The 23,700-nt window shown below is 40.2% G+C and overlaps 1 protein-coding gene across 1 annotated transcript; it reads right to left on the bottom strand.

Moving 5' to 3' along the window:
- Positions 1-656: 656 nt before the first annotated feature.
- On the bottom strand, positions 657-23,091 carry LOC109260966 (zinc finger protein 677-like). The gene is made up of 4 exons (XM_053906207.1): positions 22,982-23,091; positions 20,564-20,628; positions 10,798-10,951; positions 657-5,276 (listed from the first exon to the last, which is right to left on the bottom strand). The coding sequence occupies exons 2-4, from the start codon at positions 20,576-20,578 to the stop codon at positions 3,223-3,225; spliced, it is 2,223 nt and encodes a 740-aa protein (XP_053762182.1). The 5' UTR covers positions 20,579-20,628; positions 22,982-23,091; the 3' UTR covers positions 657-3,222.
- Between the last annotated feature and the right edge of the window lie 609 nt (positions 23,092-23,700).

Below are 23,700 nucleotides of genomic sequence, written 5' to 3'. Positions count from 1 at the left end.
ATTCTCCTAACACTTCAGTGTATGTGCAGTCAACATTCGTGACATCTGAACATCCTGTTCGAGGAGTAAGCACAAGTGCAAACGAGCAAAAAATGGTTTAGAGGCTAAGTATGTGAGATTTCTAGTTATCAAACAAGATTCCCATTGTGTTGTTCATTCTTGAAAGTAAACTCAGGACAACTTATCTTTTCAAATTATTCCCTGAGCAGTCCAGCACAAAATATTGTTACCTTTATCCTTACTTCTCAACTTTTCTTTTAGTTCCTAATACTTTTCATATGCTTGCTATTTTTCTAATTTCATTTAATGTAAAGGTGAAAACCATGGGTCTCATTTCAGCACAAAAGGCAGGGAGAAATAGAATCATATGATGTATACTCATGAATGGGGAGGCTGGTTGTAGAGGGTGAGAGTTTGAAATTGCATCACTATGGTATTTCCCTTAGAGCCACTAAATACTATGGGATATACAATGGGTGGGTAACTCTCAAATTCAACTTATGAATATATATTTCCAAAACTATAGGTTTAAATATAACGTGAAAATTACTACAGATGACATTCAACATACAGAGCTTAAGGATGTATGATTAGTGTTCATCATGAAATTCCCCAAAGAAGTGTGATGCACACAGGATAATAAGGCACAGGATTCATTTAGGTTTACACAAAAGCTTATATTTTACTTACTATGAGAAATAGGGTATCCTAAAAAAAAATGGAATCAAAATGCAATTTCAGTGCCCAAATTTGCATCTTTTACAAGCATACTACTTTTGGGTGTATTTTTGTTTTGTTTTGTTTTTTGAGAGAGAGCACAGGTAGCAGAGAGCGGCAGAGAGAGAGAAAGAGAATTGTAAGGAGGCTCTACACTCAGTGGAGAACCCAACGTAAAGATTGATCCCATGACCCTGAGCCAAAATGGAGTCAAATACTCAACATACTGAACCACACAGGCAATCCTACTTTGGTTCTTTTGATTTAAATGTCCTCTAGAACTTTCTCTTCAGTTTCCAAAATTAAGATGAATTTTTACTCATCCATGATATATAATAGCTATTACCTTTCAAAAGGAGAGGCCATTGCTCACTGTCCATTTTCTCTAGTACAAATGCCATCCCAAGTAACCCAGCGTTACATGAAAATATTCTCTCAATGTCCTGTCCTACTGCTTCATGGTCAACTATCTGATAGAGTAATTCTTTCCTGTAGTAATCAACAAAGGTGCTCAATCGTACCAACAAATCCAGAGAAGGGGCTGTGACCACAAAGAAAACATTACAATTTACATAAGAGTTTTAGGTTTATTCCTTGCCACTCCCTATGCTCCCAAATGTATATAGTATAGTCTATCTTAAACTTAGCATACCAGTTTTCCCGGGTATATAGGTATGACTAAGCCCCTCACCCCCATTGAAGAGGTTCCATTCACCATACAGATGCTTTCTCTGAGACCACCACTATGGTTGTCAATGAAACACATATAATGAAATTATAACATCAATGGAATCCAAACTTGAGGTTATAAGTCATCAATAATAATGCAGTGTCAAGAAACCTCAAATAATTGGGGTGCCTGGATGGCTCAGTCGGTTAAGCATCCAACTTCGGCTCAGGTCATCTCGTGGTTCATGAGTTCAACACTCCAGTCTGGCTCTCTGCTGTCAGCTTAAAGCCTGGAGCCTACTTCCGATTGCCTCCCTCTCTCTCTCCCCCTCTCCCACTAGATCTCTCTTCCTCTCACTCTATGAAAAATAAAACCATTAAAAAAAAAAACAAACCAGAAACCTCAAATAATTGAGTAAAAAATGTTAACCTGGCAAGCTAAGCCAAAAGAGCATGTGACTCTTGCTCTGGGGGTTGTGAGTTTGAGCCCCATGTTGTGTGCACAGAAGAAAATAAAATCTTTATAAAATATTTGAACAAAAGATGATTAGGTCTTCCCACAGATATACTTGTACCATTGACACACCATCTCATGAGTTTTAAATAATTTTAATTTTCTGTGGAACTTAACACCTAAGATTGGTTAATCCTCAAAATAGACCTACTTCCCCCTAGTGTGAAGTTTTAAATTGTAGTCCATTGAAGAACTGGCTAAACAAATTACCGCCTTCGTTATACATTAATGTTCCTGTCCAGCATGAATTCTTCAGTATTTCCTGAGATAAAGACATTGACACATTTGTATGGTTTCCGTGTTATGTGAATTCTTTCTAGACCACAAAGCACAAAGTTGTACATTTTGTTTTCTTATCACTGGAAGTCTGTACCTCCTAACTCCATTGACCTATTTTTATCCCCTCCCCAATTTGTACATTTTTTATAACCCAGATCAAACCTATTTTATTTGTAAGGTTTTTCTCTCTAGTAGAAATTACATTCCACAACTTAAAATAAGCTTTGGATAAGCCCTGTCATACATTCCTTCAGTGTTCTTCCTTTCAGAGGCTTCTATTCTCCTATCAGGTGAGTTGTGAACCCTGGTTACAAGATTTCCCACTTATGTTATGTTAGTTCCATATGGTTCCTCTCCATGATGGAATCTCTGATGCTGAGCAAGTGTTGAACCCTTGCTCATTGTTTTTTTCTCCTATGAATTCTTTGATGCTCCCCAAAGCTTGAGCTTTGAATAAAAGCACTGCCACACATATTAGGTTCACACTGAGTAAGATGTGAATGCTCCATAAAGGCTTTTCCACACTAAATACATTTGTACACTTTCTCTCTAGTATGAGATCTCTCATGACACCAAAGGTGAGAATGTTTGATAAAAGCCTCATTACGCATATTACATTTGTAAGGTTTTTCTGCTGTATGAATTCTCTGATGTGCCATAAGACTTGAACAATGGATAAAAGCCTTGTTATACACATTACACTTGTGTGGTTTCTGCCCAGTGTGTATTTTCTGAGGCCCAGTAAGGTTTCCAAATTGGGTAAACGCTTTGCCACACTCATTACATCTGTTAAGGTTTCTCTCTAGTATGGATTTTTCTGTTAACATGTGAGTGCTCAGCAAAGGTTTTGCCACACTCACTACATCTGTAAAGTTTCTCTCCAGTAGAAGTACTCTCATGACTACAAAGGTCTCAATGTGTGCTAAAAGCTTTATCACATTTAGTACATTTACAAGGTTTTTCTCCTGTACGGATTCTCTGAGGTGCCAAAGGCCTGATGTTTGGATAAAAGCCTTGTTACACACATCACATTTGGGTGGTTGCTAGCCAGTGTGTATTTTCTGATGATTAGTAAGTTTTCCAAGTCGGGTAAACGCTTTGCCACACTCATCGCATTTGTAAGGTTTGTCGCCAGTATGAATTCTCTTATGACACCAAAGATGTGAAAATTGGTTAAAAGCCCTGCCACATTCATTACACTTGTAAGGTTTCTCACCAGTATGGATTCTCTTATGCTGAATAAGATGTGAACTCCTCCAAAAGGCCTTGCCACAATCAATACACTTGTAAGGTTTCTCACCAGTATGAGTCCTCTCATGACGCAAAAGTTCTGAATGGTTGACAAAAGCCTTACTACATTTTTTACATCTATAAGGTCTTTCTCCTGTGTGAATTCTCTGATGTGCCACAAGGTATGACCTTTGGATAAAAGCCTTGTCACACACATTACATTTGTGTGGTTTTTCCCCAGTGTGTATTTTCTGATGCATAGTGAGATTTCCAAATTGTGTAAATGATTTGCCACACTCTTTACATTTGTAAGGTTTCTCTCCAGTATGCATTCTCTGAGGATTTGCCAGGTTTGAATTTTGACTATAGGATTTGCCACTTACGAAACACTTATATACTTTCTCTCCTGTATGGACTCTCTGATGTGTGGTGAGTTTTGAACGCTGGGTAAAGGCTTTGCCACACTCATGACATACATAAGGTTTGTCACCAGTATGAATTTTCTCATGACGCCTAAGGTGTGAAGATTGGATAAAAGCCCTACCACATTCATTACATTTATATGGTTTCTGTCCTGTATGGACTCTCTGATGTTTAGTGAGTCTTGAAGCCTGGGTAAAGGCTTTGCCACACTCATTACATTTATAAGGTTTGTCGCCAGTATGAATTTTCTCATGACACCAAAGGTGTGAAAATTGGTTAAAAGCCCTGCCACATTCACTACACTTGTAAGGTTTCTCTCCAGTATGGATTCTCTTATGCTGAGTAAGGTGTGAACTCCTCAAAAAGGCCTTGCCACAATCAATACATTTGTAACGTTTCTCACCGGTATGAGTTCTCTCATGACGCAAACGTGCTGAATGTTTGATAAAAGCCTTATCACATTTAGTACATTTATAATGTTTTTCTCCTGTATGAATTACCTGATGTGCCTTAAGTCTTGACCTTTGGATAAAAGCCTTGTTACACACGTTACATTTGTGCTGTTTCTCCCCAGCATGTATTTTCTGATGACTACTAAGGTTGCCAAATTGGGTAAACGCTTTGGCACACTCATTACCTTTGTAAGGTTTCTCACCGGTATGGATTTTCTTATCTTGAGTAAGGCTTGAACACTCAACAAACACTTTGCTACATGCATTACATTTGTAAGGTCTCTGTCCAGAAAGAATACCCTCATGATTCATGAGGTTTGAGCTCTTGCTAAAATCCTTCCCACATTCATTACATTTATAAGATTTTCCTCTGGTGTATCCTCTCCTGGCTTGGGCAGGTAACAAATGAAAAATCTTCCTAGATTTATTCCAAATGTTTTGGGTCCTGGGAGGAATTCTTTCAAGTGGTGAGACTGAGGAACCATTGCTGACAGACTTCTCAATTGGATTACTACATTCATACATTTCCTCCTCACTGTCAAATCTCTGGAGTTCACCCAGGTGTGCCTGCAAACTTAATCCAATTCTATTTTCCAAGCAGTTTATATACTGGTTTCCAGAACCACTTATGTTACTGTCCTGTTGTAACAAAGTCCTGATGAATGGTTCATTATTCATGACATACTGGTATGTATTTTTTCTCACAGAAACACTCTGCTTTTCAGGAAGAGTAAATGAGGGCTGATTAAGTGGCTGATCTTTCCTACAAGTGAGCTTTTTGTTATGAGTCAAAGGCACTTCTTTGTAATTTCTTGCATCATCTCCCCACCGATTTTCAACCTCATGCCTATTTTCCCAGACTTCCTTGAGATCAAAATTCTTGATGCCATGGCTTTCATTTCTCTCCAATATCACTAAGTGGTAAAATTTTCCTTTATAAATGTCCTCTACTGATGACAATTCCTTGACTGCAAATCCAGGAGAAAGGCTTCCTATCAAATAGAGTTGGAAGATAAATATTTTATACTAAATTACATAATTACATACCTAAATAACACTTTATTATAAACAAAGGATGTTAATCAACCATGGTCTTCAAACACTACTGTCATATACAATGTTTTTGAGTTCTCTTTTTATAACGTTTTCCATATTAACAATTTCTCTGATTTTAAGATAATTTTTCGAAACACATTTTACACTATCCATATTTTTTGGACACATAACTGGATAATTAAATGAAACTTCATGATTACTGACCCCATTTATACAATGGCTATTTTATAACTGTGCATGAAATTATAGAGTTGTCTCTCTTCCTTAATTCTTAATCTTTATAAAAACGTGTTTACCTGAATCCAATATCTCATAATTCAGTGATGCTCAATGAATCTTTCATTCCTTCTAGTAGGAGTTACTTATGGAATGTAAATCCTGTCTTTACGTCTCCAAGAAAAACTGCTTTAGAATTCCAGAGACTATTGGGGCGCCTGGGTGGCGCAGTCGGTTAAGCGTCCGACTTCAGCCAGGTCACGATCTCACGGTCCGTGAGTTCGAGCCCCGCGTCAGGCTCTGGGCTGATGGCTCGGAGCCTGGAGCCTGTTTCCGATTCTGTGTCTCCCTCTCTCTCTGACCCTCCCCTGTTCATGCTCTGTCTCTCTCTGTCCCAAAAATAAATAAAAAACATTGAAAAAAAAAATTAAAAAAAAAAAAAAAAAAAGAATTCCAGAGACTACTAGTTTGTGTAACTATGGTTACTTATTAACTTAACCCCCTAGATCAACATGCAGGTTGTAACATACAGAGTCCTTAAAATATCTTGTTTCTTTCATCATATGCTCATACATTAGTAAACACACAGTATAATTAACCACCAGATCAAGCTGCTGTCCTGAGCAATTCATACACATGTCCCCTGTGTATGAATAGGGTTCCTTCTGCAGTACGGAGGGCAGGGGAGTCAGGTGCTGTGTAAACTGAGGTGCTTTGTTGATCAAAATTAATATACCAGGATATACGAGGGTGGTTTGTTTAGCTCAATGAAACATCTGAGGAAAGGCCAGGACTTGGATTCAGAAAAGCAAGAGTGAAGCATAAGAAGTAACTGACCATGTGGGGACAGTGCTTGTGCTTGCACGTCTATGGGAATATGATTGTGGTATAAGTTTAACGCAGGACCTTGGGGAAAAAGAAAACACATTCAGCAAAAGGTATAATACTGACACATTCTGTAGGAACGCAACTATGGGCATGTAGCAAAGGTGGAAAACATTCAACAGGGAAACAGTAGGGGGTTACAGGAAAACTGTACAGTTATATCTAATTCAATATTTGCTCTAAAAATTATCAAACTAAATATACCAAGACTTCGCTTCTAGGTATATACTCAAGACAATTATATAATGCATACATGTTCCAGGAGACACGTTTTTAAGGTTGTTACTTATAGAGAGAGATACTGAGAACAAGCTTGTGAATGGGGGAGAGGCAGGGAGAGAGAGAGAGAGAGGGGGAGAGAGAGAGGGAGAGAGAGAGAGAGAGAGAGAGAGAGAGAGAGAGAGAGAGATTCCCCAGAGGTCTCCACACTGCAAGCGCACTGCCCAATGTGGGACTTGAACTCACTAACTATAACTTCATGACCTAGGCCAAAAAAAAAGAGTCAGATGCTCAACTGACTGAGCCACCCAAGCCCCAAAATAATATATCATTATAGAAAAAGCTACGGCAAATCAGGTTAATGATACTGCTGGGGCTAAAGCAGGAACTTAAAAAATATGTTTCCAAGATATCACAAATTCTTAATTTAAAGAATGCCATAGGATCAGCTGGGGGGCTAAGTTGGTTAAGTGTCTGTCATCAACTCAGGTCATGAACACAGATTAGGACTTCAAAGCCTGCGACACGCTCTGTGTCAGCTCAGAGCCTGGAGCCTGCTTTGGATTCTGTGTGTCTCTCTCTCCGCCTCTATACTGCTCACGCTTGCTCCCTTGCTGCCTCTCTTTCTCTCTCGCAAAATAAATAAACGTTAAAGAAAAGTGGTAACTTTAATCAAGGAAAATATGTGTTGTAACAATTAGATATCACTGCACATTTATGAGAATGGCCAAAATGCACAAAACCAACACCAAATCCTAGTGAGAATGTGGAACTATAAGAACTCTCATTCATTGCTGGTGGAAATGCAAAATGGTACTCCCCTTTGGAGAAGTTTGCACTTTCTTACAAAACTAAATGTACTCTTAAATATGACCTAGCATTCCCACTCCTTGGTATTCATTCAAAAAAGTGTAATATTTCTGTCCACATGAAAACATATCCGCAAAAGGGAAAATCCTAACATTTCTATGGAGCCGCTAAAGATCCCGAATCACCAAAGCATCTTGACAAAGAAGTACGAGTTGGAGGCATCACGTTCCCTGATTTCAAACTCCCGGACTACAAAGCTATAGTCATTAAAACAGTATGGTATTAGCATAAAAATACACACATAGATCAACAGAACAGAATAGAGACCAGAAATAAACCCACACACATGGTCACTTAATTTACAACAAAGGAGACATGACTATAAAATGGGGGAAAGTATAATCTCTTCAATCAATGGTTTGGGAAAACGGGACAGCCAGAGGCAAAAGCATGAAACTGGACCACTATCTGACATCATACACAAAAACTAACTCAGAATGGATTAAAGACTTAAATCTAAGACCTGAAACCATAAAACTCCTATTAAGAAAAGTTAGGGGTGAAGGGCCGGGGTGGCTCAGCTGGATAAGCTTCTGACGTTGGATGAGGTCATGATATCATTGTGAGTTCGAGCCCCACATCGGGCTCTGTGCTGACAGCTCAGAGCCTGGAGCCTTTTAAGATCCTGTGTCTTTCTCCCTCTGTCCCTTCCCCACTCACACTCTGCCTCTCTCTGTCTCTCAAAAATAAACATTAAAAAAAATTGAAAAAAAGAAAGAAAAGTTGGGTAATGAGCTCCTTGACACATGTGTGGGCAATGATTTTATTTTTAACTCTCCACACCAAAAAGGAAAAACAACAAAAGTAAAAAAGGTGGGATTATATCAAACTGAAATGTGTTTACACAGCAAAGGAAACAGTTTTTGAACAAAATGAAAAGGCATCCTACTGAATGGGAGAAACTATTAGCAAATCATGCTTCTGATAATGGACTAATAATCTAAAACATTCCCAAAACATGCTCAAATAACCCAATTTAAGAAATGGGCACAAGATCTGAATAGACATTTTCCAAAGACTTAGAGATGGCCAACAGGACCATGAAAAGGTGCTCAACGTCATTCATCCTCAGGGAAATGCAAATCAAAACCACAATATCGCTTCACACCTAATATTAGAATGGCAGTTAGTAAAAAGACAAGAAACAACACGTGTTGTCAACGGGTGGAGAATGATTGGTGTAGCCAAGAGAACTACTGTGTGATCCACCAATTCTACTGGGTATTTATCTGAAGACAACAAAAATACTAACTAGAAAAGATAGAAGCATTCTGATGTTCACTGCAGCACTATTTATAACAGCTGAGATACGAACACAATCTAAGTGTCCGTTGATGGGTGAATGGATAAAGATGTGTATATACAACACAAAGTATCTAGCCACTAAGTAGAATACAATCTTCCCATTTGTGACAACAGAGATGGACCCTGAGGACAATATGCTATGTGGAATGAGTCAAAGACCACTACAGTATGATTGCTCCTATGTGTGCAATCTTAAAGAAACAAAAACTCATTAGATACAGAGAACATATTGGTCGTTGCTACACGCAGGTAGGTGAGCAGAAATGGGTGAAGGTGATCAAAAGGTTAATAAAGAAAAAAACTGGGCTGCCTGGCTGTCTCAGTCAGTACACCATGCAACCCTTGACTTTGCAGTTGAGTTCAAACCCCACTCTGGTTGTAGAAATTACTTAAAATCAAAAATTACTGCTGCCTCTTGAGTTCTTAAAACAAACAAACAAAACCAAAAAAATCAATATGGTAGTTACAGTATACCAGGAATGCAATAAACATCTGTAGAATGATGCATGGTTTTCCTACAGAAAAACAAACTAGAGATATCACCAAGCTGAGCTGTATTTACACTACATCTACTTTTGGATTTTCACTTTTTGGAATTATCCACATCATGACTTCCTCCTAATTAATGCACAAGGGAGCAACCTTCAGAAGCCATGATGGCCGAGGAAGACATAGACTTTTATCTACTTTATTAGACAGATGCTACAAGTTTTGTGTCTCCTGAGAAGTTCTCCCCAGGATACAAAATGGAAATGGAAAGTGAATAGGTCCTGGGGTTTGCACTACAGAGGCCTCACCTCTGACCTGTATGGAATGAGAACCAAGAGGGATCAGGGAAAAGACTCCTTAGGGACAGCCATCTCAGTCCCTCTCAAGCCACAGCACCAGTATGGTCGGAGGGACTAGGTAACAGTGTTGTAGGTATTATCACTGGAAGTTTAAACTTCTACACATCTGATTTACTCATTTGAATAACAGAATGAGAAGTGTGTGTGGGGTGGGGGAGGATTTCCTTTGAAAGCTCCTAAGAAATACACTTGTATTTTCCCATAGATCCTTCCCAAACAATATTTACTGGAGCAATTTACTCTCTGCCCTTCTGAGTGGACTTGTGCTCACATTCCAATACATTCACATTCCCTGTCTGGATGTTTCCCTATCCTCACTTCATGTTCCACAGTCCAGGGCTCTTTCTCTTCTTCCAAAACCGAGATGATATTCAGCTCAAGAAGAGATTTCCATTCATAAAGAAAAACAGAACATGATCTCCTCTGCTCTTCCAGAACACGTTTCCAGCTCTTGGTTCACCAAACAAGAAAGAACGTTCGTTTTGCTTGGTGTAGAAACCACGTATTTCAAAAATTACTCAAATGAGTGCCTGAGGGCTTAAGGATTGTTTTAGGTGTGCAGACATCTGGGTTTTTTCTAAGAACTACTCAACCAAAACCCTTACGAGGGTAAGACCACAGAATCAGAGATTTAAATAAATTCACCACGAGGTTTCCTTTTCCCCCCAACTTTAAATAACATTATTGTCTCTGAGCTTTATCTTTAAAGATTTCAGTGAAATTAGACTTTGCTAAGAATATAAGTGTTTTTATATCCTATTCCCCAGACTCCCAGATTGTTATTTAAATTCTAGTTACTTAACAGAGTGTAGTACTGGTTTCAGGAGTAGAATTTAGTGATTCATCAGTTACATACAACGACCAGGGCTCCTCATCACCAGTTCCCTCCCTTAGGCTTTTCTGACTGCTAAGTTCTGCAACCACATCAACAAGCAGGAATGCAGAACTTCTGAAGGAAAGGGAAGTTAGAATCCATTTGCCACATTATGAACCCTTTCCACTCTCAATCAAAACAGCTGCAATCACTCCCTTAAGAACAAGGAATTGGAACTCTTATGATCAAAACAGGGGCTCTCATTAGAAAAGGCACAGCACACAGATAACAAGTAATTACCGACTTCTGGAGGCAAGTTATCCTCACCCACGGAGACCAGGTTCCTGTAGTTCTCCAACATCACGTCCCTGTACAAGGCCCTCTGAGCAGGGTCCAGGCACTCCCACTCCTCCTGAGAGAAATCTATGGCCACATCCCTGAAGGTCAACCGTCCCTGAAAGGAAAACACATTTCACCAAGTGCACAGGGAATGTGCTCTTATTTGACCAAAGACAAGTGAAGCACAGATGTGTAAAGACTGACTTGACTGGAGTGAGTGTTCTTTGATCCGTGTAAGATAATTCTGAGTGAGTTACAGTGAACATAAAATTAGCTACTTTAAAATACCATTAGGGGGCAATTATTGCATTCAAATATTGCACAAACATCACCTCTGTCTAGATCCAAAACTTTTTTTATCAGCCCCATAGGAAAGACTTTACCCATTAACAGGTGCTTCCTATTGCCCAGTCCCTGGCAACCACTAATGCTTTGTCTCTGTGGATTCACCGATCTGGGATCGTTTCATATAAAAGGAAAAGGATCAAATATGTGGCCTTTTGCATCTGCCTTCTTTCACACAGAATCATCCTTGGGGTACATCCACGATATAGTATGTATCAGTGGTCCATTTCCTTTCTTCTGGCTTCAGAATATTCCATTGCAGGAGTAGACCATATTCACTCAACTACTGTAAAGCATTTGTTTGTTACTACCTTTGGCTAATATTACTAAGTTCCAGTAGAAGTTAAGTGTTTGGATGCCTGTTTTCAATTCCTTTGGTTATATACCTAGGAGTGGAATTACTGGGTCACATGGTTTAATTTTTTCAGATTCTGTCACACTCTTTTCCACAGTACCTACGTTTTTATAGCAACGTGTCATGATGTGAATTTCTCAACCTCTTTATTTTTGTGGTTTCATAATAGTCATCCTAGTGGATGTGAAACGATAGCTCACTGTGATTTTGATTTTACATTTTAATAATGACTACTTTCATTGAACATCTCTTCATGTGCTGGGTTCATTTGTGTATCTTCTATGGAGAAGTGTCTATTAAAATCCTTTGACTGTTGTTCAAATTGGGTTCTTGGTATGTTGGTTGTCACTTGTGTAAGTTCTTCATATATTTTAGGTTCTAGACGCTTAGTAGATATGTGTTGGCAAATTATTTCCTCCCATTTGTTCCACTTAGGTGATAATGTCCTTCACCACACAGACGTGAATAATTGAGATGATGACCAATTTATCTACTTTGTCTTTTTCACTTTTGCTTTTAGGATCATGTATAAAAATCCATTGTCAACCCTAAGGTCATGAAAATTTACCCCTATGTTTTCAGTTAAGACTTTTATAGTTTAGGCTCTTACATATAGTCTTTGATTAGTTCTGAACTGATTTCCTTATATGGTACAAGGTAGTTTCAATTTCATTCTCACAGATATCTAGATATGTCAGTACTATTAAAGAGACTTTTCTTTTTCCTTTGTTTCCCGCACACTTGGAAAAAAGGAATGGATTATAGATGTATGGGTTTATTTGTGGATGCTTAGTTCTGTATCTTTGAATAATATTTCTAGCCTCTGATGCAATTATACTTTTGATTATTCCAAGTTATTGTAGAAGGTTTGATGTCGGGAATTGTAGGTCCTCCAATTTTGTTCTTTCTCATGTTTATTTTGGTTATGTGGCGTCCTTACCAATTCAGTATGAGTTTTAGAATCAGGATTCCCATTTGGGCAAAACATGCTGGGATTTTGCTGAGGACTCTATTACTCTTTATATCGCTCTGGGGATCCCTCTGTTTTATGGTCTTCCAAGCCAGAATCACAAGATATCTTGACATTTACTTAGGTTTTAATTTTCCTCAGCAACATTTGTAGTTTTCACTCTGTATGAATCTTCCATTTCCCTGATTAATATTATTCCCATTTACTTTCTTGTTTTTGTAAATGGAATTGTTTACTTTCCATTTGTTAACTGCTACTGTACAGATATGTAACTGAATTTTGAGTGCTGATATTGTATTTTGTAACTTCAATGAATTCATTCTAAGTCTGAGGATTCTTTATTTCTAAATAGGAGATCATGTAATCTATGAATGGAGATAGTTTGATTTCTTTTCTCATTTTGACACATTTTATTTATTTTTCTTCTGTGATTTCTCTGGTTAGAACTACCAGGAGAGTGTTGACTAAGTGGAGGCAACATGGGGCATGCTTGTTTTCTTCTTGGTATTAGGGGGCTTCTTGGTATTAGGGGGAAGTTTTCAGGTGTTCACCATTGAGTATATGGTTAGCCATGGAATTTTAGTAACGCTTTTTTCAGACTGAGCCAGTTCCCTTCTACTCCCAATTTTTGACTTTTTGTTGGACGCAGTGTTTTGTATGTGTCTGTGGAGCCTAGCTGGTTTACAGTGCTGCTCACTGCTTTATAATTGATATCTGGTTGTTCTATCCATTATTAAATAGGGAGCACTGTGATCTCCAACTAGTATAGAACAAGCTTCTCAATGTTTGCTTCAGAAACTTGGGGGCTTTGTTTCTATGTAAGTATCGTTTATCTTCCTAATGGATTGGCCCTTTTTTCAATATATGTTCTTCAATATCTTTGATGACTATTTTACAACTTAAACTCTATTTAGTCTGATATCTATATAGCTCCCCAACTAGGTTTCATTACTATCTGCATGGAATTATCTTTTTCCATCCTGCTATCAACCTATTTGTGTATCTCAAGTGAGCCTTGGAGCGCCTGGGTGGCTTAGTCGCTTAAGCGTCTTACTCTCCGTTTCAGCTCAGGTCATGATCTCACAGTTTGTGGGTTCCAACCCAACACTGGTCTCCGGGCTGACAGTGCAGAGCTTGCTTGAGAGAATTTCTCATTCCCTCGCTCTCTCTGCCCTTCCTCCACTCACATTCTCTCACAATCAAAAAATGCTTTGAAAAAATAAAGTGAGCCATATGCAGACATAGAGTGGAACCATTTGTAAAATTCCTTTCTCTTTTATTGAAGAGTTTAATTTAGGTACATTTTAAATTGCTACTGGTAAGAATTATTCTAACATCTGCTGTTTGTATGGCTAATATTTTGTTACATAATTCCTTCCTTCTTCGGGTGTCTGTGCGTGCATACCATTTTGATGGTCTATTTATTTTTCTGTACATTTTCAAGTTATTTTCTGAGTGGTTATCCTGGGAGTTATAGCTTACATATTAGACAACTAATATTTGAATTTCAGTTGATGCTAACTTAGCTTTAATGGCATACAAACAAGTGCTGTTATACATTCTCCCTTTATGTTGTTGTTAAAAACTACTTCATAAAAGATACGAACAGATGTTGCACACACTCAAGAGCAGATTTTTCTGATTGTTTTACTGTCTCTTAAGACATGTAGGACAAAATGAGTTACAAAACAAAAAGACAATAATTAGCTTTTATATTTACTTATGTAGTTACCTTTACTAGCGTTGTTTACTTGTTCCTATGGCTTTGAGGTAATGCTAGTTTCTATCCATTTCAGCCTGAAGAACTCCACGTGGCATTGCCTATAGTCTAAGTCTGTAAGTGTGAACCCCCTCAGCATTTGTTCATCTAGGAATCTCAACTTCACTATCAATTTTGAAGTATAGTTTGCCTTGTAAGGAATTCCTGATATGGTGTTTGTTTTTTTTTTTAATTTTTCAATCTTTTAATACCAAAGGAGATGGATTCCTGGCCTCCACAGTTTCTAACGAGAAACAGACCATTAATCTTATTCAGAATCCCTGTACATGAGAAGTTTTTCTGTCTTGCTACGTTCCACATTCTTTGTCTTATTATGATAAAACTTGACTGATTATGTGACTGCCAGGGATCTCCATGCATTGGACCTAGTTGAAGTTCATTGAGTTTTTTGGGCGTGTAGGTTCTCTTTGATAAATTTGGGAAGTTTTCAGCTCTTCTTTCTTCAATTACTCTTTCTGCCCTTCCTTCTAGAACTCCTATTACGTTTACAGGGGTATTAGTTATAGTGTCCCAAAGGTTTCTTTGCCTCTGACCATTTTTCTTCTTTTATTCCCTTTTATTCAGCTTTATTCCCCTCTCTCCTCCTCACACTTGACAATTTCAGTTAACCTATGTTTAAGTTCACTGATTCTTTATTCTTTTTGTCCATCTGCTGATGAACCCTCTAGTGAATTTTCAATTCTGGTGTATATAAAGTGTGTGTGTGTGTGTGTGTGTGTGTGTATAAAGTATAAAGTTTATACTTTAACTCCAGCATTTCTATTCCCTCCTTTTGCTATAATTTCTATCTCTTTACTGATACTTTCTATTTGTTGAAACATTGTTCTCCTACTTCTTAGTTCTCTTCCACATTTTCCTTTAGCTGAGGATAGTCAAGACAGTTGATTTAAAATCTTTACTTACTAAGTTGAATGTCTGTGCCTCCTCAGAAAGACCATCATCAACCTGGTAATCATGCTTAAAAGATGTACAATCTTAAAACATCCTTAGAAGTCTGTAGTGAAGTCGGCCTGCTCAGAAGCAGCCATCGTGGCATTCTTTGAAACAGTAAGGAGTTGTAAAGGACCCATGGATCTTCATTTAGAGAATACTCCCATGAGGATCTAAAAAAGCAGTTACCTCTTGTTGACTTTCATGAAAACGACTTCAAGTCATATGGCATGTAAAGATACCAATTTGCAGAACAAAATAGGATTAAACATTTACAGTAGAATATATTCTAAAATCATACTACAATACATAAATGCACGTTTAGAAAATATGCACGAAAGAGAACATCGGTTCTTGATGAAGAAAATCTGTTATGGTGGAAGACATGACAGGGAAGAGGATGTTTTCCTTCTTAGTTTCAAAAATGCATTAGTGTGTGGAAATGAACTGCAAAAATCTGTACAACTGAAGTTTAATACATACACACAAAAATAATAAAATTTAATAGTAATATGTAAAATTAAAATTGAGCACCATCCTCTGTGATGACAGAAAGTTATGCTATGTCTGGCTAAATTATACACATTTTTCTCTAAAAAATGTACAACGTATAAGAGTTCCTAAAAGAAACCATGGTCTTTAAGAGATGGATGTGCTATCAATAATTTATACAACATTTACTATTATGTGGAGAAATAGGTTCTAGAATCACTTATACTTACCTAAATGGGTTAAGAAAGCTTAAGGCAGAAAGATGCCACCACGGAGCTAAAGCGCCCAGGGTTAAGTCATTAAATAGAGAAATGCTTAGGATAGAAAGAAGCCACAATGGAGCAAAATCACCCGAGGTTAGTTAGCTAGATATTGTAATGGGATACTGAGCAACTTTGTATATCATCTGCAGAAAATTACTTTCCATCTGACACCAAACTACTAACGTACTTTAATCACAAACTCCACTTACACCCCAGACCCTTTGCTTCTTACCCACACAATTTAATGATTCCTGTCTGATGGTTTTGTCCACATTAACGCGTGTAAGATCTTATTTTCTTCACATTCACCATGTGTGTAGTATCTTGGGAGCTCAATAAATACAGAGATGAACCCCTGTTGGGGCCTCCTGTCTCCTCCCGGACATTAGCCTCTCTCGTATTCCATTCTAGGTCTGTTCTCTCGCTGGGCAAGAGAGAACTCAAGGCTCATAATCTTTGCCAGATGGTGATCCCAATGGGATAGAAATCGACATGATAAAAACCAAGGTGACCAAAGTCAATGTGATAGAAGGTGACGTGAAGTCAACATAATTAGAAGAAAAACCGTCGTGACTAAGAAGTCGACGTGAAGCAGGGGACGTGTCTAAGAAGACAATGTGGTAGAACACAATGGAGCTAGAGGCCAACGTGGCTAAGAAGCGAATGTAACTCAGGGACTGCAGAAAGCCACAGAACGACTAGAACTCTACAAACAGAAAAACTGCACGGGTCTACAATCTCTCCTGATGAGGTAAGAGAAAAGCAAAACTATATTATTATTCACTGCTGTGGAACTTTTGAGAGAATTATTATGGGAGACTCCCTATCCCTAGAACAGAAAACAACAAATTCATACAGCACTCCTTAAATTACTAATGGTTATCCAGCAACACTGTCCTTGGTCTCCTGAGCAAGGAACCTTCGACTTAGACATTTGGAACGAATAGGTAAGACACACTAAAGGAATGACATATGGAAGGCGCCAATGTTCTGCCTGAGTTATTCTTATATAGTCTACTGTCCCTATGGTCATTTTCCCCCTGAGTGCAGAAGATGTTTATGAAGATGTAGACCCACTGAAAGTAAATAAAACCTTCTGCCACGGAACCTAAACCTCCTTATTGTCAGCCAGCCCCTTCAGCACCCCTACACCCTGAGAATGCCAACTCCCCACTTTGTCAATGGGAAAAATCTAACCTGTTAAAGGAACAAAAGATTCCTTCTGAAGATATCCTCACTCCGATGCAACAACCTACTAAGAATGCCCTTATGGTGTTTACAGACACCTCAAGAAAACTCACAAGACTTCTTGCCTTTGGATTATTGGAAAAAAATGGGAACACATATTATAAACTGAACCAGGGTCTACCTAATATTCATAACTGCAAGCCATATCATGACCTATAAAAACCTTTACCCAACCTTAAAATTGTCTCTGAGATGTCAACGAGCCAAGACCATCCACTTCAGACTTCCTCACCAGTGTTTCAGATAAAAATTAACCATGGGGAACAAACTGTGTTAGGGGGACCCTAATGTAAGTTTGTTGGTTTGAAACAGACCTGTTAATCAAAGGTCAAATAAGCTCATGTTACAACTTAAAGTAATTGGAAACTTGGTCTCACAGGTTTCATGAGTCATTGTTACACTAGCTTTCAAAGGCTTTAGTAACTCGAAAAGTTTTCCGTGCATGATAAATTGGGATTGAATTTGTTGGGACATCTAGGCCTTTTCTAAATAGGATGGGATGCTAAATCATTGATTCCTAAGTAAGGCTCATCTGCTTTCAGCTTCTTATTGCAAGGAAAGTGAGGATATCGGGGTCTGATGGTAAACACACTTGGTGGTATACAACTTTGAGTTTTTTTCTAACAAATTTTCCAAAATTTAAATTGTAAATGAAGTCTTTTTGACCAATTAGACTTCTTTAGTATGTTAAGTTACTCTGGAAATGCCAAACAAATAATAATCCTTAGGTTACATTTGAGTACATGCTATACCTATTATAGAGATTATATGCAATTCCTACCTTTAATATTTTTGGCATAAGGTCATCACTTGATATTCTGATAATTGAAGTGTTATGTGCCACAGAAATAACTGAATTTCCTTCTTACCTGCATTAGATCTTTTAATCATGTCCATTTTTGAGTTTTTTTTGTCATAGTTTTGCGACTCCTGTTGGAAGACTTCTTCACCGCTATCACTCCCAGTAGACAGATGATCCTTTATACTCAAGGAGGCTGTTTACCCTGCACTGTCTTTCCTTTTCCTAACTCTGCTATACCTACCCCAACTTACCAATGTTGCCCCTAGGGATGGACTCTCTATGACCCTATTCAGCAAGAAGAAGTTACAGAAGAGAAGACCATCCACCCTCAGCAACCTTGAAGATTTTAAGAGTCAAAACTTTCAGGGGGAGCAATGTGGAACAAAGGAAGAAGGAAATGGCAGATAAAATTAAAATTCCCTACAATCCGCAAGGACAAGCAATTGTAGAACAAGCACATAATAAACATAAAAATATGTTAAAAACAACAAAAAAGGCAGAATTACCCATGGTTGTCTACATTACAAGCTCAACTTCTCCTCGATCACACTATGATCACTCTTACGTTTTCAAATCTTGACCCTCAAGGACTAACGCAGCTAAGCTCCATTTTCCTAAATTCCATAAACCCTCTCATCCTGTGGTGCCAGTTCAAACTTCTCACTTGGGTCTGAGAATATGCTTGTATTCTTTCATATTCTGGACCTCTGGGGATTCCCTCTTGGTTGGTGAAGCTCTTTGACAGCATGGGGGAGACCCCAGAACACCTTCCCATCAACCAGGACTTCCAGAGAATGACTCAGAATGAACGACCACCGCTCCATTTTCAGGATGGAAGAAACCACTTCACTGTTCCTCATCCTGAAGTCGCTCCACAAATGCAATTCCTAGCTCCTCATAGAACATGAGGGAAGCCTAAACGCCTGTCAAACCAGGCCCGCTTCCTCTTACAACGAAGTGGTATAGCCTACACACCTGATTTGCATCTGATGGCAATGATCTCCATCACTGGTATTCATTAACCAGACAAAGGCGTTTCATAGGCCTCTTACTCATGGGGATCCAAGCCACAGTAAGCGTTATAGCTTCTGCTACCATTGCTCGAATTAGTCTTCAGCACACTGAAACTGCACATGTACTTAACCCAGTTATGGTCAACACTATCAAAGAGCTAATAAGCCAAACTTCTACAAACAAATAATGGCACGCCTCAAAGCCCTTATGGCGGCCATCCAACTTATAGGAAAAAGACAATAGGTGCTAAACCTCCATTATAACTCTGTGAAGCGGAATACTTGTACGATGTCTCCTTTTATGCCATTGCAGAATCACTCTCCAAACCACCAGACAGCAAAATACGGATCAGGTAGCCATCATGACTGTCCTCACATGCAAACTTAAGATGAAAAAAACCAAAATGGGGAGCCAGGGGGAAATAGGTTCAAGAATCCCTTAGACTTCCACAAACAGGTTAGAAAGCTTAGGGCAGAAAGCTGCCACCACGGGACAAAAGCACCCAAGGTAAAGTCATTAGCTACAGAAAAGCTTAGGGCGAAAATCTCCCACCATGGGGCGAACGTGCCCGAAGTTAGCTAGCGAGATATTGCAATGGGATCACGAGTAACTTCTTAGACCACCTGCAGGAAATTCCTTTCCATCTGACCCCAATCTACTAATGTACTTTGGTCACACACTGCACTTGCCTCCAGACCCTCTGCTTCCTACACACACAAGTTAATGTTCCTGTCTCATGGTTTCTCCACGTTCATGTGTGTAAGTACTTGTTTTCTTCATGTGTACCACATGTGTAATATCTCATGGGCTCAATAAATACTGAGACAAAACCCCTGTTGGGGGCCCCTGTCTCCTCGCAGACATCACCCTTTCTCGTATTCCATTCTGCATCTGCTCTCTTCTGGACAAGAGAGAACTCCAGTCTCATCGTCTGTGACACTGTTTGACATGAGAGTTGGTTCTACATTTGAAAACCAATTATGTTAATAAACCAAGACATCCTCTCTACTTCTCATTCCTACTTTCAACTTTCTACTCTATTCCAAAGTATTAATATCGTGGAGTCAGAAGCACAATGAGTCCCTGGTTTAACATCAAAATGCATTTGTAAAACCGGATGAAGTAAATTTCCAGCACTCTTATTTTCCAGGGTTCCTCAGGTACTTTTGCACGTTAATACATGACTTACATACATAATCTCTTTAATCCTGGTTTATATGAGCTGAAAAAGGATCCAGGAGGGATCTCTGAAGAATCCTTCCTGAAGATACCAAAGAGCTAACTCCCTATCTCCAGTCCTAGCCTGTGTAGAACAACATTCCCAGGATGACCACCAAACAGGTGCCTCTTCCCAAGTTCCGAGTCACTTGGTCACAGTAAGAAGAAATATGCATAGAGAGGAGGGGAGATTGGGAGAAAGCCCTGGGTGTGAGTAAACAACTCAGGCAGGACACCTCACAGACAGACAAGATTAACAAGTCCAAAGTGACATTTTAGGAAGAAAAATCAACAAAAAATGGGATTTTACCTGGAAAAGAGCCATTCCTTCTTTTTTCCCCCTTCTTCTGGTCTTCTTTCTCAAGTAAGGTTATACTGTGTGACAAAAAGGATGTTGTTTAATTTTCAGAATCAACATGACCCCATCCTCTGCCACAATATACATATGGGGAGAAACTTGCCATGGGAAAAAGGCCTTTGCTGCCCACTGCAACAGGAGGGATGCGGGGACAATAAGGTCCTATGTGGAGGCCAACAAGTGCATTTTTTACCCACTTCTTCACGAAGGCCTCCCCTACCGCTCAAACTTACACACTCCACTGCAACTGCATTGTCTTGTCTACCTGGCACTTGGCCAAAGGGAATGGGCTCATTCAAGTTCTTGGCTCCTCCCTAGGTAGCCCGCATCCAAGGAATGGATGATGCAGGACAGAGAAGCCTGTCCATGCCATCAATATGGACCAACTCTTAAGGGCCACCCAGCTCCAGAGCTCCCTGGAAGCCATACTGAGAAGTTTAGACCTTTGTCCTGATGCTGATGGGAAGCCTGTAAGAGAGTTTAATGTCAAAGGACGACACAATCAAATTTTTAAGATTTAGCCAGGATACACAGAGGGTGGAGGTGACAGAGGCACATCCCTGTCTCTGAGCTATGCTCCTGCTTCTTTCCCAGTGGCTTTCGATATTTTTGGAACTGGGTCACATTGTGAACTCCCATTATAACTGCACACTCTCTCCCACAACACTACCAAAGACGCACCTAGTTTTGAAAATCATTTCACGCATCTTATTAACTCAGGTTCAGAATTCTTGGTCTATTGTCTCCTGTTACAGGTGGGTCCATCGGGGGTTAGCGGGGGAGTTAATTTGCCAAGTTACCCTGAAGAAGTCTTAGTTGAATGAGCAGAACTGGGTGTAAGAAATCTCTGAAAAGGTGGCCTGGTCAGGTTGAAGTAGAAAGGCCTTGTCCTAATTCCAGATTACCTTTCATATTCCTGAAGGAGAGAAGCTTCTCTTTTATGGGTTTAAGCAAACCCAAGCATTTAATTCCTCTTTTCCAGAAAAGCTATATGAAATTACAAAGTTACTGGTCCTGGAAAACATGAAAAAGGGTCACCTGTGGGCACGAGGTCTGAACACTCTCTGTATTATGAACGGATGAGCTCTGCTGGAACCAAGTTCCACATCAATCAAGACCACCCTTCAACATCTGTACAGAGAAGACAGAGGGGACTTGAGGGGATCATCTACTTAGCTGGAGAACTCAGCTCAAAGCTTGATAATTTATAAACTGCCTTAACACAAGAAGAGAACTGCTGAATTATTAAAATAGCACACTAAACTAGGTTTTGAGTGTTAAAAGGTTACCAACATCCTTAACGGATGTGTAATGAAATACCATAAAGTTCTTTAACAGACATCAAAGAATCCTTGCAACATATGGTAGAGTAGAAAGCATATAAAACTCTTACTCTGAACAATAAAATTACAAGAAAAAATAATTTGGAAGTTGAAAAGCTCTCCAGTGGAATCTGAGATTAAAGTCACAACAAGTGTGAGGATACATCAAATTCAGAAAAGAATGCCACGAGCCACGAAAAAAGGGGGAGAGACAAACAGTATTCTTAACAATGGCCATCGTAAAAGCACCATGTGGTTACAGAAAGTCCCCTTTAACTGACAGTTCTATTCCCCCTGGATGAGTAGGGGTTGCCAATGGCATGATCTTCTGATGCAATGCTTAGAAAGTGCAGATGCCTCAAACACCAGGTTTCACACTCTCAATCCCTTCTCCACAACTGAAACAATTCACCAAATGTTAGATTAACGAGGTCATAAAACTTCAAGTCGGTACTTCACAACTTGATATCCTCGGTTCTTCACTACGGTTTGGGTCCTGTGCCTTGTCTGTGACCCCTACGCGTTTTCTTCTCTGTAGAAGTCTGTGTCCTTGTTTCTCTTCAGTCCTTTTGTCCATTTCCGTTTCCCTCCGTCGCTATTCCTCCTCCAACAGACAGTTTCACCCTATTCTGCGGCAGCCTGTGTCAATCCCCGCCGGTTTTCTCCCCACACTTTCTGATGACCCTCTAACTCCGCAGATTTCTGCGTCCTTCCCCGCCATCTCCGTCCACACCCAGACGGACGGCCACCCTGCGGCCAACGGCCTGCACCCACCTCCCTAGTGACGACTGTGCCCGACGCAGTATGGGGTTGGGGGCACGGGGGACACTCGGCAGTCAGAGAAAGGTTCTGAGCAGGAAAGTGACCGGCAAGGATATCGGGGTCTGCAAGGGCCACAGGCAGAACGGCTTGGCCCGAACCTGCCTCGGAGCGATTTTAACCGAAAACGACCACAGACCCCCGGGACCCGCCCCGAGAGAAAGGACTCGGAACGTCTTAGAGCCAGGCGACGAGCGATGAAAGGGAGAAGACGGTTCAAGAATTTTACCTTACCAGGCGACCCCGGAACCTGGGGTGGAGCCCCAGGCACTGAGCAGCGCAACCGCTGGTGCGAACCAGAAAAATGGAGACTCGCTCACCCCACAGTGCACGTCGCCCTGCTGGATCAGCTTCCGGGGCTGCAGAAAATGGCGCACGCGCGTGCGTCGCGGGGCGGTGCCGGGGCGTGTCCAGGACACATCCGGTGGGGCGGGTCCAGCGCACCACTCTCCTCCCAGCGTCTGCGGGTGTGTTTTCTCTTCCGGCCGCGCGGTTTCGGGTTCCGCTTTTGGATTCCGCCCAATCCCGCTGGTGTCGTTTCGAGCCAGGCTGGGTGCAACCTCAGGGAAGGGTGGGTCGCTTCTGTTGGGAGCGGCGTTATTTCACAAGTTGAGCCCGGTGCCCGGGGAAGCAATTTTTTTTTGGGGAGGGGGGGCGGGTTGGGGTGGGGGGGTGAGAGAAAAGTCTTTAGAGAGCCGTGGACATGTGCTCTAGCGAGGAGGCGGAGCGGTGTGGGGACCTGGCGCCCGGGGTCCTCGTGGGTCGACTGAGACCCGGATAGTGACAGCTCCTTGTTTAAATGAAGTAAAAGCCGGGGTGGTCAGTGTCGGTGATGGACGCTAGAATGCGACACGCACAACTGTTCTGGGGGGCGGGGGGCGCCTGTGTGGCTCAGTAGGTTAAGCCTGACTTTGGTTCTGGTCCTGATCTCCCTATGGTGGGTTGGAG

The sequence above is a fragment of the Panthera pardus genome, unplaced genomic scaffold, assembly GCF_024362965.1.
Source record: "Panthera pardus isolate Hobbes unplaced genomic scaffold, ASM2436296v1 HiC_scaffold_18, whole genome shotgun sequence".
Classification (NCBI taxonomy): domain Eukaryota; kingdom Metazoa; phylum Chordata; class Mammalia; order Carnivora; family Felidae; genus Panthera; species Panthera pardus.
This window is presented reverse-complemented; position numbering and strand designations above follow the sequence as displayed.